Genomic DNA, 18,603 nt, shown 5'->3' with positions numbered 1-18,603 from the left:
AGTATTGAAAAGCTCTAACCTAATGACAAGCTTTAACTAATTGAAAGTGCCGTTTCTATTCCATTTCCTACTTCATAGATACATTGAAAATGTATCTTTTTTAGCAATAACATGCTTTGAGTTAAATAAAACTGTTTTCTCAAAAACAAACCAAACCCACTAAGTTGTCCGTCTTTGAATGACAGGAAACCTACAAGGTCTGTACAATTTTAGCAAGAACACTACATTGCGATGTTCCAGTTGTGTTTAACTCACAAGTGCCTTATTGTGACAGGTAGCAAAAGTGTGTCACACTCCACAACTCAACATTTACATTCGCACTTTATACATTTGAAAGGCTACAAAAAGATGTACAACTGTGCAGTGTACAATGGAGCCTCCTGTACAATCACCAAGAATGCAGCATGTGGTTTCTAACTGGTACATCAACAACAAAACTGGTCTTTTCCATCAGCCATTGTACAACACATACAGCGGTAAAGCTAGTTGACCAAATCATGCCAGAGCTCTGATCTGATTGCTGATTGTGCTTGAATGAGGTTGCTAGGTAACAGGGCAATGCATGCAAATTGCAACTTTATAAATGGGAGGTTTGTGAAACGGCTCACTATCCAGGCACCAAAAGAGATGAACTCATTGGCAGAAAATGGCTAGGTGGTTAGTAGAGACTCAAACAAAAGGACAAAAACATACAAAAACAAAATTTTGCATAATAGGTCCCTTTTAGGATATCCAAACGTCTACCAGTATTCCAAATCCACCACGTCGCAAGACAGACACACAGAACTGAACTCTTACAGTTTTCTGTAATCTGCTGAAATTCAACTCCCACTTATGGAAGCCTGAATGAACAGACAACATGACCCGATAGGAAACACTTTTCCCCCTAGAATCTTAAAACTCTTGTGCTTCTTCCAACATCACAAACACTGAAAATGGTCAACTTCGATTCCTCCTCCCAGAATTACTCCCACACCGAAGAGTGCTGTTGTCAATGTGGTATGGGAAAAAAAAATTGGAAAAAGATCCTATTTTTACGTTTTAATCGCTGGTTTTTGATCTATGCCTAGCAGCTCCTAAAGTATGGAACGGTCTGCCTCTTCACATCAGACAGGCCTCCTCGCCGTCTGTAAATCCCATCTTAAAACGTCTTCTTTTTCCCCCCAGGATTTTAATACCATGTGAGATTTTTCCAGATTATCTCTGGAAAATCTGTTGTTTCTTTTGCACATGTATAGAATTTTACTGCACATCTATAGATTTTATTGCACATGTATAGATGTTATCTTTTAACTACTGCCTGTGAGAGGATGCTAAACTGCATTTCACTACACTGTCATAACACTGTCTTCGGACATTGTTTTTTCTCAGCGACGAGAAAAAGCTATTCTATTCTATCACTTATTTATCTTTTATTATTCTTAAGTTTTGCAATTTCACAGCCATTTCATTTCCTTTTAATCTATTTATTTTTCATTCATCTATCCATTTATGCATCCCTACATATATGTAAAGCATTTAGGTCCAATGTGGTTTTTAAAGTGCTTTAAAAATTAAATTGGATTGGACAACCTGCCCCATTTAAAAAGAAAGCCTTTGAGAGAAATTAGACAAACTAGTAGGATGGCCATCCTTCTCATCTGCATTCCAAGCATCATATGTAACACATAAGCAGAGCGCCACAGTTGAAATTTAGTGCCTTTGCTTTTGTGAAACCTGGCAAAGGTAAAACATTCACATTTGCTCCAACAGCCAGGGCGAATGCTGACAGCGTAGGTAAATCCACCAACATTCTCCACAAATCTAATTAAATGAGGGCACGCTCAGTCCAACCCCCACTGCTGCACTCAATTGCTAACACACGCATACCAAAATGAGATGTGCACTCAATATGTGCATGCCTATGAATACAATAACTAAAGAAAGCCTAAGTTTAATGGTAATTTTTAAAACTTTATCACAACTCGCCATAAAATGACGGTGGAAGCGAGCGTAACTGCTGAGCTCAATTTACACTGAAAAAGAAGAAGAAGTTCATCTCCCGCAGTGCTGCTGGAGATGTCCATCAGCAGAGCAGCTGCTGGGATGTGTTTTATATAAACTGGAGTATACAGGCTAACCTCTCCCTCTCTGCCCCGAGGAAATACGACTGCTTTGGATTGGTACTCGACTGAAAAAGGAAGCCCCAGTAGAGTTCATGCATGCACCACAACCCTGTGGCTGTGCCTTGTCCTGTCTGTGTTGTGAGTGCAGAGCCGCCACTGTTGGATGTTTGGAGTGAGCTGATGTTTACAGTCTTTCTAGCAGAGTGCTGAAGGATATGGGCCGACATGTCGCCGCAATGCAGCCTGCTTGCCTTTTCTAACTGAGCACTCACATTCCCTCTGTCAGGAGGCATCTGTGGGGAACACTGGAACTCACAACTTTCAGTCTTGCTTTGCTTTTCCTTAACACTGTGGTACACTCTATGATGCCAGAAAGAAGGCGGAAACTACAAGACCTTTTGTGGGAGAAGGCAAGTGATTGAAATTCAAAAAATATTTAAAATAATTATAAATTCTTTAAGTAAGTCAGGCAAAATTGTAGAATTTCCCAGGTTGATGGTAGGAACTTAAAAATACACAATAGATATAAATGTAAACATTTATTAAATAACAGGTTATACCTGTATAAGTAGCTCTCAGGGGCTCCTCATTTGTACATATTCTTTCAGTAGGTTCAATTCTTGACTTTTAAGACCTTGTAATGTCAATTAAAGACCTACATTTTTAATGACTCATAAGTAAAATAGCCTAAAAACTAACTTGCTTAGAAACACAACTAAGTTAATCATTACTTTTAAATTAGCTTGGTGATTCAGTAGCTTTTGCACCTAAGATACCAAATCAAAGTTTTTCATAGCTGATATATCTGTATCATAACAGTTGAAGAAAACTACCGACATCATAATTTTTGTAACAATAAGACAGTTTCACAAGAAGATTTCTTTCGGAGCGTTGTTGCTATGATTTAATGCCAGCCGAACAATTTCTTCCAACTGGGCTGTTTGGTGCCTGTCATCATGAGCCTTATAGTGTTGTTAGAGTATAATAGCATCTATTCATCACAGATTTTAAACATGGATTATTATTATGATGATGATGTTGATGATGAAAACAAAATTCATCAAAATATGTTGGAAAAAAAACTAAAATAAAATCTGTCTTTTGGCAATACATCTGCATAAAGTCAAAGCCACACAGAGAAATACGGCGTGAAATATAAAAGTTCCTAATTATAAAAAGGTTTCTTTACTACACAGTTTTGTTCAGTATTTTAACTGTACTGCTAAACAGTACACAAAAAAGGCGGGCAATGGTAATTTTACAAGTAATTTCACAGCAGTACTATATTTTTGTGTGCTTTATTTCATTTTTCTTTTTTAACATGGTGGAATAAATTTTTTTCCAGAGCATTACATTATATCTAATTACAATTATTCTTGCGGTATCAGTGAAATTATGTAAATGGAAAGGACTGCTGCGATACAATATTTGGCAACTATATAGTTCCACAACAACGGAATTTAAACTTTGCTTGTCAACAATGTATTTAGGCAGTAAGATGGGCTTTTGACTATTAGATCTAATTACAGAGCTTTTCAAAATCTTTAAAAGAAAATGTAAGCACAACCTCCACAAAACTACAGAACACACTGAATGTCAAGTTCATTATCAGTACAAATTTACAGCAAATTATTCAAATTATTCAAGTCGTAGTTTTTGAAAAATAATAATGAAAGATGTTAGAGGCTACAATTCAGAATATATTGCAAGGTAGATTTGTTGCTCTTTTTAGACAGAGAAATGTGTTCTACTAATTTAAACCTTTTCCTAAAGTTCAAATTGATAGTAAACGTGATGTTTTAACTAAATTGGTGTGAGGAAAAAGAAAAATCTAGGAAATGCTTTAGAGGTCTAATCACAAAATATTTCATCCTTATTAGTATCTAAAATAAAAATATTATGCAAACCACACAATGTTTGTCTCGACTTACTGTTAGTTGGTGAAGCAGCAGGTCCATGAGGAAGACTATCTTGTTGCTAAAGAGCACATAACTGCAGTTGAAGGTGCAGGAGGAACATGCCAGACAGTAGGTATTTACAGCAGCACAGAGAGATCTAACAAGAAGAAAGACGAGCCATTATCAATCAGTAGTTCAAATAAAACTCAAGTTGCAATTCTTTTAAAAACACATCAGTAATCAGTCATTCATGAGACCTGGGAACCAGAAAGGCTACCTGCAGGTTTCAGGAAGGCAAACTTAATCTTCTTCAATTGTGCTTTTTTAAGAATGCACTTTATCTTCAGCCGTCAGAAGGATATTTCACTGACTGCAAGAATGGAAGCAGTTTTGAGAAATAAAACACTCATATCAGCTATTTAATGCACAGACTCCCCTCTGTAGCCGCCTTTAGAGGTGCTGAGTGCTATCTCAGTCCCATCTTGGCAGAGATGGTGCAGCATTTCCGCTGGAGAGATAAAACAATTTCTCTTAGCAGCTCCCAACAGCAGCCAGGCAGCCCCGGGCAGCAGCCTCTGTATTTTGTCTGCTCTACAACACGCTGTAGAGAAGATTAATGCTTCAGATAACTGACCAATCATTCCGCGGTGACTGCTACTCCCCTTTCGCCCTGTTTCATCAGTTAATATTTTTTGACAACTGTATATTTTAGCCATTAGAGAAATGGCGTGTCCTATCTGCTCGCGGGAAGAAAGGAATCCCCCTCTTCGGTGCCTAAAGTAGGCCGTGTTTACTTCAACTGGTAAACATTTTGATATGTACCGAACCTTCACATCTGCTGTGCGTTTTCAGTAAAACCACGTTGGCACAGCAGACTAAAATACATGAGGCGAGGGCTCACTGTAGTCTGTCAGTAACTTATGCTATTATTTGCTTTGCGTTTCTTGTGGGCAGATTTTTTGTGTGTCGTTACTGACGTAGAAGTGCAAAACTGCCCGACACAGAGTGTGGCGTTAATGTGAGAATCACAATATTTGGAGCGTTTGCACACTGTTCACATCAGACAGGAAAGCTTAACACCTGCTAACAATAAAGGTAAGAAACAAACAAAAATAATAAAATCACAATAGAGGTTTCCTTACAAATTGTTACAATTTTAGGTGACAAATGGAGTAAGAGTTTATCAACCAACACACACTTTGGAAATAGTAACAGAAAAAAAGATTAGGCTATGTGTAACAAGAGGGAAGGTAACTTGAGAACCCAACCAGACTTCGCTTTGTGTGCAGCCTTGCAGCTTCAGATTCTCAGACCCTGATTGTTGAGTGAAGGCACGACAGAGATAAGCTTCAATGCAAATAGCAAAACGACAACTCAAATACTTTTTCACAATGCTATTGTATAATTACACACCTCACACAGCCTACGAGAACAGCCACAGCAAGCCATAAGCATTCCACTAAAGGACAGGAGTTACTCTGGGTGTCTCGAGTCACTATTGTGGTATTTGACTATGCACTTGTTGAGTAAAGTAGAGCACAATAGCGGGGTTATCTGCCATCTATCACAGATTAAATGGCAAGGCAGGACAGGCTTAATTACTAGCAAAGAAATGTTTAAAAACGGCCAGATAAAGTTCACTTTGGTCAATAGCATTCAGGTTACACTGAGACTCAAGACTCCATTTGCCAAATGTTCGTCCTAAGCCGCGTATAAAGAGGTAAGTGATTGAACTTTCAAGGAAAAAAAAAACTGACTGAGGAACTAACTGTAAATTAAATGTAGAGTTTAGATTTTCAGAGTAAAAAGAAAATTTGCTTTATATATTTTTTAAAACATGCCGTGCAATGTGTTCCATTTAACAAGTACTAAACCTGGGTGAGTATTAAATTTACACTGTATGGTTATCTTGAGTAAAAATAGCATGACTTTACAGTATTAAAATATGAAAATGTATAACTGACAACTAAATAGCTAGCAGCTTGCCAACCATGCTTTTTAAATGGTTAATGATTTTTGGCACTTCTTCCAAACCTTGTTTTTTGCTACAGATATTTCTAGACAGCTGAATTGGTCTTCTCTTTGCAGGATGAAAAACACAAATTGGCCTTTTTTCTGTCAGTTGACAGCCTGTTTTGGTCATTCCAGCAGTTTAAACCACCGGAGCAGCATGATGGACAATTCGAAAGTTTTAGGAAGCGTCCCCCCCCAACTCTTAATTTTTTCTTTTTATATTTTGCTAATGATTACGATCTGATATTTTGCATGCAAACCTACACAAAAGTTTAAATTGTATACAGGTCATAATTAAGAAAAAGTTGTAATGTCCCAACATAATTAGTCAAATAAAACAAAATCCTTTACAAATACAAATCCACCATTTAGTTAAGTATGTTTATGAAGGAAGCTTCTTATCAGCATAGATTATATTGTTTTACTGTACAATAAAACTAAAGATGTGGTCAGGTTTTTGTTTTTTTAGTGGACATCAAAACCTGGTTTGATTTAGAATCCACCAAGCTGATCTAGAATTTGGATTTTGCCCAATTCCAAATGTCTTTTGTGGGGACACATGTAACTTATTTGTGTAAATGTTTTAATTCTGCATTTCCATGTAAAAAAATTATTAAGTGTTGGCTCCCTTGATTAAAGTGAACTTCAAAACATTGAAAATGGACAATAGTTTTCCCCACTGTTAAAGTAAAAGCTCTGTTGATAACCTGTAGCTGATTTGTTACGGAAAATCCTGGTGTATTGAAATGTGTTCCTGCTGGCTGCATCAAATTAAATGTGTAATTTGTTGTTCTTAATAGTTTTAAGTCCAACTTTGGGAGCGATAGGAAAACAAAAATTTATCATAATTCTCACACAGCGTCAGCAAGACAAAAACATAACTTGTACAATGGGCATTAACAAAGCCATGGGACAAATATATGTAAAAAATTGTGGCTTACCAGTTAAAATTAACTTAAATGAGCACATGTAGCTGCATTTCTCAGACTTGCCAAGCCCACTCTAAGAAAAATATCCTTATGTCTTGTAAGACAGATTAGGCTCCCAGCACCATGTAATGAGTATGCAATAACTTTGTAAGCCAGCTAATAAGGTTGGCTCCATGGTCATTTCTAGACAAATGAAGAGGTTGTCAAAGGCATGTTCAGTTTATGGCTTTACACCAACTTGTACAATGGACCACTACAGTGATCTGTCTTTGGTTTCCTCCCACCTAATTGAGCTTGATGAGCATGACACTTGATAGTACAACCTCTCTGGGAATCTCACAGTCTGAAGCCCCCCCAATGACAGCTCTTTTGAGGAACAATTTGGTAAAGTGCCACACCGTCCATTCTCAAGTTGCACAGAAATATTTTGGAGACTGCCATTTGCCAGTCAATTTAAGCAGGATAGATTTATTAACCCACAACACAATGGAACTCTTATTACACAAGGATTATGGTTAATAGGGTTTAAAAATGATCATAACCACCAACTGTCTTATCTCACCTGCGGCATAAGTGTTAACAGGCTGATTTAATGCAAATACAAACATTTATAAATGCAAAAATAATGAAACACCATAATCTGCTCACTAACACAGAGTGGTTAACCTCTTCCAGCCAGGGCAAACGGGCTTACCTGTGAAAATCTCTTTACGTCTATAAAGAAATGAGGCTAAAAGGTAAAGGAATAACACACACCTGATCCTGTCAAACCCTGCTTGAGCTTCAAACCTGCTAGCCCACAGCCCTACACACGATCAGATTTACTGGGGGATTAGGAGCTCAACTGACCTTTCAATTTAATATGCTAACATTCAAAACAAAGTGAAATTAGCTCTTGAAATAAAGACTGCTTTGTGAAAAATAATCCCCAACTATTCATACATTATTTGTTCTGGGAAAACCAAAAATAAAAAAACTAACTTCCACAGGAGATAAGAAGGTTTCCAGCTGTGTCGCTAACTTGACTTATGAAGTTAAATGTCCAGATCTATGCTCAGCTGACAATCATGTATAGGGCTCTTTAGGGTTTTTTTTGTCACTGTTGCTAGTTATCAACCCTTAGATCTGCTCTTCTCAACCCGAGTTTCAAATTCCTCACCCTTTTCTGAGCGTTTCCTATGTGTGCAGTCAAGCCTGACGGGAGTCGCACTGTCGAAATCTGACTAACTTCCAGATCAGGTTGAGCCCCCGCCTCTTAAACAGGGGAAGAAAAAGAACCCTAAGCCAAAATAAAAGGTGAGGAGCAAATCCATTTCCTTGCGCTGTCAAACAATCCCTTCATTCACTGCCATCTAAATGACATTTAATTTGATTCTGCTGCTGATCTCTCCGATACCCTGAGAGCTTCCAAGACATCAACTCTGGCTGTTGTGCCACACTGGCCAGGTATGAAGGAGGAGAAATCTGATGAGCCGTCACACTGCGCCATTCACATGAGTGTGCGCACAGACAAACGGACACAGGCTCTTACAAATGGTAGAAAACATCCTGAAATAACACCACAGGTAGCAGGTTTGATTTCACAGGATACACCAGGTCAGGCGAGATGGTGAAGGAAATACAAATTGGGTTAACACGTGCGTTGCTCTGGAGCTCACTCTTATTGGTAACTACAGCATGCCCAAACACCATAAGAAAGTTTACAACTAATTTTTTGTCAGACGATGCCAGTAAGTATAAGTTAGGTGTTAAAAAAAAAAACATAAAATAAAATAAAGGTCAGGTGAAGCACAATCTTTTAAGGAGTTATTTTCTAAGGAAATGATTCATGCTGCAAAAGAGCAAGATTTTCAGCAGATATCAGGAAGGTGAAACACTGCAGCCAAGTTGCTCTATTTAATACGTTTTTAGGAAAAAGCATTTTTAAAATTCCATTTGTATTTTTTTGTTTTTAAACAGATATAACCATTTTAAAATTGGACAAACACTTTAAAAAAAATCACTGATTACAAAGCTGGCCACAAAATTGTCATTGGTTTATGACTATTGCTAGCATAGAATATGAGGGGGTCAAGCTCAAATTCAAGTTCAGAAATTAAATTCCAAGAAAAAGATTTTATTTGAACATTAATTCATTGGTGATTTTGTGTGGTTTTGTGACTCCTTGGATCAGTTAAAGTTACAAGCTGGGTTTTAGATTAGAAATGGGATGAAACAAAATTTCAAAAGACATCATTAGTGTTTAAATTACTAAACGTCATTATCAAAACTAATCAAAATACTGGTACATACTATAAGAGTTACCAGGCAAAGTAAGTAACGTAGTGAAACTGTAACTAATTGGTAAAATTACTGGACCCAAATCTACAGATGTGTCCAACCTTGTCTGTGCCGTTCTTGTACCTTTAGGCGAAAGTTAGCTCATCAGTTGAGCTGCATAAACTCTCATCTGCACTCCACAGCGACCGCAGGGTTACACCAGAACATTAGCGCAGCCTTGTAGAGGAATTAGCTCATTAATGTAATGCTAACAAGATGGAATCAGACTCCCTGGGGAGAGATATGGCGTGAGCATCTCGGCAGCTGCCTTTTTTTGTAAATCACTCTGCTTATCTGGTGGGAGGAGGTGATCAATATGGCAGCATCTCTGTAAACAGATAATGTGGCACACTCTGGAGCTAGAGTCTGTATGGAAGCCCATTAGGCCACACAGCAATCCAGATGACAGATTATGATAAGCAGACAGCCAGGCTATGTCCTTGTGTCGGATTGTGTCATGAGCCGGACTGACCTGAGTGACACAAAAGGAAAGTCTGACCTTTCTTGGCTTGGTAAACAAGCCAAGAAAGGTAAACAAGATAAACAAGCCAAGAAAGTTTAACTAAAACTAATTTCTTCACATTGGCTTTAGAGTGTACAAATATAGTCGTATATATAAATATACCGTTACCATGTTGTTTCTATTGTTTCTTTTAAACAAAATTTGTCATTTCTTAAACATCCATTCTATTTATAGAAAGGAATAACTCAGTGATTTGCAAGAATCATTGAATTTGCACATAACTTCCTGTTAGTGATGTGTCAACAAAGCAAGAAGTTTCAGTGCAATCCTCAGCTTCCAATCTGGCAATAAACGTAAGGATTAACTTGCTGTTTTCTTTTAAACAAATATGGACTGCAATTGATGACGTCTAGTTGAAACCCAAAATATGTTGACTCATCAAACCCAAACTATAAGAAATCAGTTCAAAACACAGTTCATGATCTGCAGTGGCTTTATTTGTGAAAATATTAAGAAAAACTATTTCACGTGAGTTTTAGTCATTGGGACTACCATAGATGGGAGCGTGTTTAAAACGACACCAAATGAAGTCAAATCAGGACTGAATTGTTCTTCACTGGTTAAAACGGCTTAGAATTAAAAAAATTCTTTGCAGCTCAGTGAATTATCAGTTTAGCATCGGGCAAAAATCCCTCTGCGTTTGCTTGAAACGTAGGAATGTAGAAAAAGAATGAGTCCAGTCTTCATCGTACTAAAGCAAAAGCAAGTATTAATAGCAAAGAAAATTTAAATGAGGTGTACAAATGAACTAAAATACGATTGTGTGCATAAAGACTCTGCTCACAATCTTATTTCTTCAAATACAGACATGAGCCTGGAATTCCTTCATATTGCAACTGAGATTGAAAGGCTCTGAAATATGCGAGAAGGAAAAAAAAAAAATCAATACATATGCCATGTCCTTTAAAAGCCTTATAAATATAAGAAGCATTTGTCCATTAGCAGAGACAGAGAAACCAGTAAATGCTAATGAATGGGAGAGCAAGGCCATTCGAGTCCATTACAGAGTTCCACTTGTGAGCACAGCAGTCTCTTTGGGGTTATCTACAGCAGGCCATGCAGACCCCAACTGAAAAATGTTCCATGCTCTATATAATAGATGGGACACATGTGCCTTTTATGTTTTGGGAGAATAACACAAACCCATACCAATAAGAGAAATACAACTACTGCATGTTCCTTAAACGGGGAACACTGAAAGCATTTTCAGAATATTTATTGTAACGAACTGCTGTAATAAATTACTTCAATGAAGATTAACCAACTATACTTGCGTAAATCCTGAAAGAGAAAAGGATGCAGCGTTGTGAGAGCCAACATAAAATGAAGTTACAAAGACCCCAAGAAAGGAGGGCATTAAGAGCGTAGGATTGGTCAATATAAGAACAGGGTGTGGACGCAAATTAGTCTGCATTTATCATTAAAATAAAATCAAAAACTATGAAGTTTCTGTATGACCTCAAAGAGGAATCTTTGATCATCTCAAAATTGGATCTGGATTTAGCTTTTCCCAACCATTTAACATATTTCTTTCTTCAGATATAACTCAAAAAGTTTGTCTGTTAAACTTTATTCTGTTTGGCATAAAAAACAACTTTTCTTTCTGTTAAATACACTTAATGATCTAAATACTATTTTATAATATTTAATATGAAAATAACCATAAACACAAAAAACAAGCAAGATTAACCTGCATCTACTTTTTTTAGGAGACAATGACAAAAATAAGATGGACTTCTCGGATTGGTTCTTATGGATAGTAATGTTCATAAAAAAATATTCTGACTCAACAAATTTACATAAAGAAAATTAAACTTAGAAAAATATCGCTTCAAGCAAATAATAATAATACAGGAGTCTTTTCTAACAATAATTATTAAGCTAAAGATAGAGTTGCACTTCTAAAAAGAAAACACAGTCACAGAGGACTACAAGCTAAAGAGACAGCTCACCCTGCTGGCTTGAAACTGAAACTTTGTCGCATCATGACAAATGTTACTACAACCTCTCATTGTATTTGGAGATAGCAAGTGGCAGAAAAATTATAACACTGGGAAGTTTGGGGATTGTACTCACTTGACAGGAATACGTGGGACGGCAGTGGGTGTGGTAACAGAAGTGATGACCTGCAAAATTTGCTCCAAAGCACTCAGGCCACCGCCCACTTGGAAGGCCACTTGGTCTGCATTATTCTGTCGAGTCAAAGAGACAGAAAGAGTTACAGTTGGTGGGGGACAGCGGAAAGCCGGTTGGACAGGGGATTATACCGCGCTGAGCAGGGAGGGAACCTTTTTCCTCTCCTACGGAGGCGAGGGACTGAAATCTGAAACAAAGTGGTCCCTCAAGTATTCCTGTTTAATCTCAAAAGTGCACAGCCTGGCTCCGCCCCACAACAATCAAGTTTCAGTTAAAGGCAAATGGTCTGCAGGCTCTAGTTAGCACCAGGGTGGTCTCGGCAGATGACAACAGACCAAGTGAAAGTGAGAAAATGTCAGTCTGGTAATTAAAGAACGGGCCAACTGGAGAAATCAGGATACTGGAACCTATTTAGACTATAAAACTGGAGGGTCCTTTTTAAGTGCTTACGTCTTACCACACCTGCTGTGTCAGTATCCACTAGGATTACTACAACATGTTATTTGAATACAGGACTACTTTCTTTCTTTCAACCTTAACATCTATTAAGCTTCACTCTTTCACAACGGGGTTGTCTCCCAGTTTCTCTGAATAGTCGGACAACCTTTAAATAAAATCACCGCAATTTCACCTTAAAATTATTTGTAATACTTATTGGTTGCCTGGGTTCTTTGAGGCAGGAAATATGCTCATGGCTTAAAGCGGGGGAAAATTGTGGGAGCCTTCCTTCTGCTAGCAGCTGAAGGAAGGCAGTGTGCAGCAACAGCTTTAAAAATGTAGAAAGAGTAAAACTGATTTTTTTTGGTTTTTTTGCTGTTTGAAACCAATTTTACAACCGCTGTATGCTGTTATGCCAGGCAGCAACTGACCCATGCTCATTTCACTGAATTTAATTTGCACATATGTAAAAAGATTCAACCTGCCGTTGTGTGATGATAGAGTAACTGATAGAAGGTTAGAAGTGTTGTTATAGTAACCTCTACATCAACTAGTACAAAGCCAGGCGTGAGAAACCAATGGCTACCAGGCGAGTTTGTATCTGAGCTGACAGAGATGATAGAAACTGGCACAGAGCTGATGACAGAGGGCCACCCTCATACAGCCACAGGTTGATGTGTTCCACCGCCCGTCACTACGTCAGCCTACAAGGTTCCTTAGCACAGTGTCAGCACTAAAATCCATCCACTTCATCTGCGCTTTTGTTCCACAGATGAGAAGTTTCTAACAAGCCCGAACACATTGGGAGAGTAGTGCTCTTCCAAATTACAGATAAGCTCTACATCTGTCATGTATGCCTGCTGCTTAGGAAATTGCTCCTAAATTCTGGTGAACAGCGTAAAGGATCTGTGAGGGCGTAACGTGTGCATCTGACAACATTAAACATGTCATAACCTAAACATTATGGGAAATAACTCATAATATAATGCCTAAAGAATTGAAATAATGATTGGTTAATACCTTATTGTTACTTCCTTTATGTATATTTCTGCAGTTTTCATGTCTAATCAATTAAGTCTCAGTCACAGAGCTTGGCCTAACCCCACTGCTAACCCGCCCATCAACACACCTATCTAAAAGCCTCTAAGCTAAGTGAGGAAAAGCAGCTCTTTCATAGTAGGTTATCAAATGGTATTAAAGGAGCAAACTGGGATCTGTCCAACCCTGGAGACTCCTGCAAAACAAAAATAGAACAGAGTTTCTTGCTTATTTGTTCCTTTACATTCCTGTTGACAGATTTTTTTTGTTGTGATGATGAAGAGTGATAACGGCTAGCTTAGCTTTAAACTAACAGGCCAAGTTAAGGCAGTCATTGTCTACTTTAGTTTTCTGTGAATATGTGTGAGTGAGAATGAGAAACTTTTGCTTATTATCATGCTACAAGGCACCAGAATACCAATTCTATAAGCATCACAGCTAAGTAACCTCAAGGAAAGAAATTATTTTAAAAAAATAGCAGGTCCTTAAAAATGAACTTGTGACTGCTTTCTAAACAAGTCATGTTATATAATCATCTTAATTTTTTTTGTTTCTCGTGGAACTCTGGTATTTTCAGTTAGGGTTGTAACTGTGGAAATCTCATGACTATATACATTTAGAAACATATATATTTATCAACACATTATTATTTTGTATAATATGTAATTATAGGCACACTTGTGTTTGTGTGTGTGCTCCAGTGGCCAAGGGATGACATTTCATTGCCAATTTCACTTATGTTTTTTTGTGCGATGACAATAAAATAAGTCTAAGTCTATGACTATCCTTCCTAGCTTGACAAATAGAGTCCACAGCCAAGTGATTGACGTTGTCCATGTTTTAAACAGTTTGATCACCAGACGGACATGAGCCAAGAAGAAATGTAAAGAGCAAAGAGTTTATTCGACTTTTCTCATTTGGTTAAAATATCTGATATCATTGCGCTTCCCAAAAGAATACAGAAAAAACTGAGGCTCTACTCTATCTGTTAATGACCTAGCAGAAGACCCAACAAAGCATAGTGACAGGTTAGACAATTTCCCCAAGACCAGAGCAACAACACCTGGGTGAGAATTAGCTCCTGAATTATACAACAGGAGCAGTCTCATCCAATTATTGTCCAGACAGACTATTGTTATCCCAGCTGATGGGAAGGCTCAGACAGCTGGTGATTCCTGCAACAATATCTGCAACCCAGCAGCCCAGCTAAATTGCTCACAGTAGTCTCCTCCTACCAGGAACTTTAATTACTGCTAAGAGAATGACACAGTCTCAGTTATGCAGTGCCACAAACAGATGGACAACAAAAGGGCAGACTTCATTATTGACAGACTTTAATCAGTGACGTAAAGTCAGGTGCACACCCCCTTTAATGCTACAACGCAGAGCAGCCAGATTAATATGACAGATGAGTCTTGGTACACATGAATCCCATCATCATACAGTGGACCAGGTCACCTGTAAACCACAAAATTGCAGGACTAAATATTTTCAAAGCTTAATTTTCAAGCGTAAACTTCTGTGTATGCAATACGGCATGTGACTCATCTCAATGACGAATGATGCATTTCAATATTTACACTGTGCTGACAATATGTTTTTCTTGTCCAGTTTTATACTACAATCAGACTAAAAATCTGACATGCAGGGCTCAACAACAAGCAGGAGAGGGCCACCACTTTAATACCCTAAACTGCAAAAAGCACAAAAGAAAGAACTTCTGTCCACTCTGGCGTTTTCATTGGCATTGCAAAAGGATTTTTAACCACAACAATGAAATCTGAAAATCTGAGTTGGTATGAAACCATAAATTTTCTTAAGACTCTATTTACCTTGATTCCAGTAATTTATGCCTGCATAGTTGTGACACTGCTGATCCAAACTGCGTTTATAAGTCAGCCAGAGGCCCAACCAAGAAATCCCATCATCTTGCCACTTTGTCCTTCACCTTCCCCCACAGCCCCTCACAACCTCCACCAGGTGAATCAGGCTTTGACAGGAACCAAATGAAAATGTAAATACACTCTGCAGTTGCCGGCTCCTCAGAGAACCGCATTCCTTAAAGTCTCCTACTTGTCATGCACGTTCTTCTTATTTATGTAAAACTGATCTAGAAGTGGTTGTAAACATATGAACTATAAGTAAATAAACCTGGTTAATAATTAGGCATGTGTGTGAAAGAAAAATAAAAGAAAAAATGGCCGAAATTGAAAGAAAAACCCTGCATTTCTCAATCACCATAAATAAAGGGGGAAAAAAAGGAAAAAAAGCTGGCAGTTTTGACATTATACAAACCTTTAAACGCCACAGAGGGAGAAACAGACTTGGGTCAGAAAGTAGATGTAGCGTCAGATGTAAAGTGGGAAGGAAGGGGCACAAACAACAGTGCAGGGTAGGAGGGTTGAATGCTGCCTAAAGAATTGGCTAAGAAAGTGGAGACTGAATCAGATATGGGAGAGAAAAACAAATCACTAGGTGAGTCTGTGACATGAGATGCTTGTTAGGTAAAATAATCTAAATGGCTTCAATTTGAAGTGGCTCTTGGGCCAGACAGCAACTCTCTGATGGAGAGCCTATTTATTTGAATTTGTCAAAAGATTAGAGGGGAAAGTGGTCCCCAAGCTTCCTGGTGTCTGAATCACAGTTCTGCTGAACAATGGTTGGATATATGTGATGATTGGTGTTAAAGTAAAACTTTCCAAAAGAGTTCAAAAACCTCCTTTAAACAGAGGCGAAAGACGAACCAAATGTAAGCAGACAGAGACTTGATGAGCCTCTTTCCTGGGACTGTCCTGTTGAATGGAACCCCCTGGCCCACTGACCCCTGACCTCCCACTGGGAGTTTGTGAAGCTAAGGGGCGGAGCCGTCATGTAGCAACAGCTTGTGTGCTGCTCATATCATGCTTGTCTCCTCCTCATTTCTTACAGGATGCTCTGCCACCCACCATCGCCACCTCTTTCTTTAACTCTCTGGGGAAATTTGGTAATGGCCCTTCCAGCCGCCCCTGTCGTTACAGTTGGAGGATTATAATATCTCTGTTCTAAAACCCGGAGGCATGCACAGAAGGCTGTTGTGAAGGTTCAAACCACAACGTGGCATGAAATTTACACCTCGTAACAGAAAGTGGGCTGTATATTTTCCTCATCTTAAGCATGGTAGCAGTTAATGTAATTCTTAATTCGTTCACTTTCAATTTGATGAGTTTTGTTGTGGGGGAAGAAAACCTCCAGGGGCAGATGTTTCAATTAATGCTTATATAGACATGATTTATAGCTGTGAGCAATTCACTCACACTTATATTATTTGATTGGTAAACTGAATTTACAGTTGTCTAAACAAAAGACAATTTGCTCTTGTGCTTGGAAACTCCTCTACTTGCAACATGTGGACAGTAAAAACACAATGCTGGCCTTTACTCTACAGGAACAGAGGAGTTTGTTTCCTCTCCCACGACTGCAAGAACAAAATGACATCATTTGGTTCTCGCAGCCCAAGTACAAGAGTTCTTGTAGCTTGTTGACGACACATTTATCTGGGCAGAATCTTTTTATGGTGTGGTGTCCGACAAGTATTATATCCAAATGCTGTGGGAGGACAGACCTATGCGAACTTCCCAAGAGTTCTGCCCTTGAGCCCGTGTGAAGAATGAAATGTCCTTGCCAGAAAGATATTTGTTGTTTTTGCCTCCAGTAAAATAACACATTTATCTTTTCTTGCAGAGTGTGTATCGGCCTTTAATTTGCTCATTGCTAGGGAATGACCAGGGGCAGGGTAGCAGGAATAAATGTTACCGTAAAAAAGGAAAGTGAATCTCAACAAAAACACTAATGCTCACTGACGTGATAAGACTAAAGACAAATCACCAAACATACAAAGCAAGACCAAAAACACAATCCAAGCACCTAAATTGCTTGAAAACTTTGTGTATGTGTTATTGACTTGTTCATGTACCCGTTTCTCTAAGATACGAGAGATTTCTCCCAGAGTTCTGTCCAGTCCAGATGCTTTGTTGTTGGCCCACTGTCCTCCATCTTGGCCCTGCAGCTGCTTCAGTAGGTCTTTAACTAAACGCTGCAGTCTGAACAGACAGGAAAGGAGGAAAATTTGTTCAAACTAGTTTTCATGTTAAATTTAACCAGAAGCAGCAGATCTAAAAAAATAAGTGTGAATACATTTAACCATTTACAAGTTTTATTATCTGAGGACAACTTATCCTACATGAATTATGCAATAAAACTGACCTGCTTTAGTGTCAAAATATATAACATATGGTAAATTAAATAGTAAATCTACAAGAACAACTGTAAATTTGTCCAACTTTAAAGTTAGACAGATTTATTATGAGTTAATGAATATAAATAAAATAAAACAGAATACTTCAAAACCATAAGTAAAAAATACATTACAATTAAGTAAAAGTAAAAACAATTTGATCAAAGTTAAAATCAAATTAAAACAAAAATTTAAAAATTGTTATAATTTAACAAAAAATAAATAAAACAGTACCAACATGAAACCATTATATTATCAGTTTTTCAAAACTTAAAATGTTTTATTAGATCAATAAATGATTGGTTGTATAGCAAAAAGAAATAGCATTATAAAAACATCCAAATTATTATTTGAAATTAATCTTACATAAAGGAAGTTCAACTGAATATCCTTAAACTGCAAAATTATATAAGCATAACAATTCTTAAAAGCCAAAAACAATCAGATTTTAATTACCAATATAGTTACACTTACTTGGCTTTGTATGGGGAGTCAAGAACCTGATTCTTTGCTTCCACTGAATTCTCATATTCCTTCGCTCTGCAAAATGAGAAGCAGAAAACGTCTTTAAACCTCATGAAGAAAAAAAAAAAGACCTTTGCCTGTCAGTAAAGGAAGTAGAGGATCAAAGTGGGACAAAAGTGGGAAAACAGTTCAAACCGACTCAGTTTATTTGGCCTCTCAGCCAAACTCAGCTTAAAATAAACAGACTTTGGGTCTGCAGGGACAAATGCTTTGCTATTGTCAACTCATCTCATCAACACTCAATACTGGGACTTTGTTCTTTACTTTGTCTTGCTTTTGTTGAGAATACAGTATCAAATTTTTATTGATATCACACATTAACAGTGTCTGGAAGTAAGAAAAACTATGTGCTATAATTTCAGTGACATTAGGATATCAGATTGAGATATATATATATATATATATA

The 18,603-nt window shown here is 37.7% G+C and overlaps 1 protein-coding gene across 4 annotated transcripts in view; it reads right to left on the bottom strand.

The window, feature by feature from the left end:
* Positions 1 to 18,603, bottom strand: part of scaper (S-phase cyclin A-associated protein in the ER) — a 65,472-nt gene that overhangs the window by 15,759 nt on the left and 31,110 nt on the right. For all 4 annotated transcript variants that reach the window (XM_008412297.2, XM_008412301.2, XM_017305238.1 and 1 more), the window contains 4 exons: positions 18,147 to 18,212; positions 17,352 to 17,478; positions 11,864 to 11,979; positions 4,037 to 4,160 (listed from right to left, as the gene is read on the bottom strand). In XM_008412297.2, coding sequence (XP_008410519.1) covers positions 4,037 to 4,160; positions 11,864 to 11,979; positions 17,352 to 17,478; positions 18,147 to 18,212 — 433 coding nt within the window. The remainder of the gene's footprint in view (positions 1 to 4,036; positions 4,161 to 11,863; positions 11,980 to 17,351; positions 17,479 to 18,146; positions 18,213 to 18,603) is intronic.

The sequence above is a fragment of the Poecilia reticulata genome, linkage group LG6 (assembly GCF_000633615.1).
Source record: "Poecilia reticulata strain Guanapo linkage group LG6, Guppy_female_1.0+MT, whole genome shotgun sequence".
NCBI lineage: Eukaryota > Metazoa > Chordata > Actinopteri > Cyprinodontiformes > Poeciliidae > Poecilia > Poecilia reticulata.
Note: the sequence above shows the minus strand (reverse complement) of the source record. Positions and strands in the feature narration are given on the sequence as shown.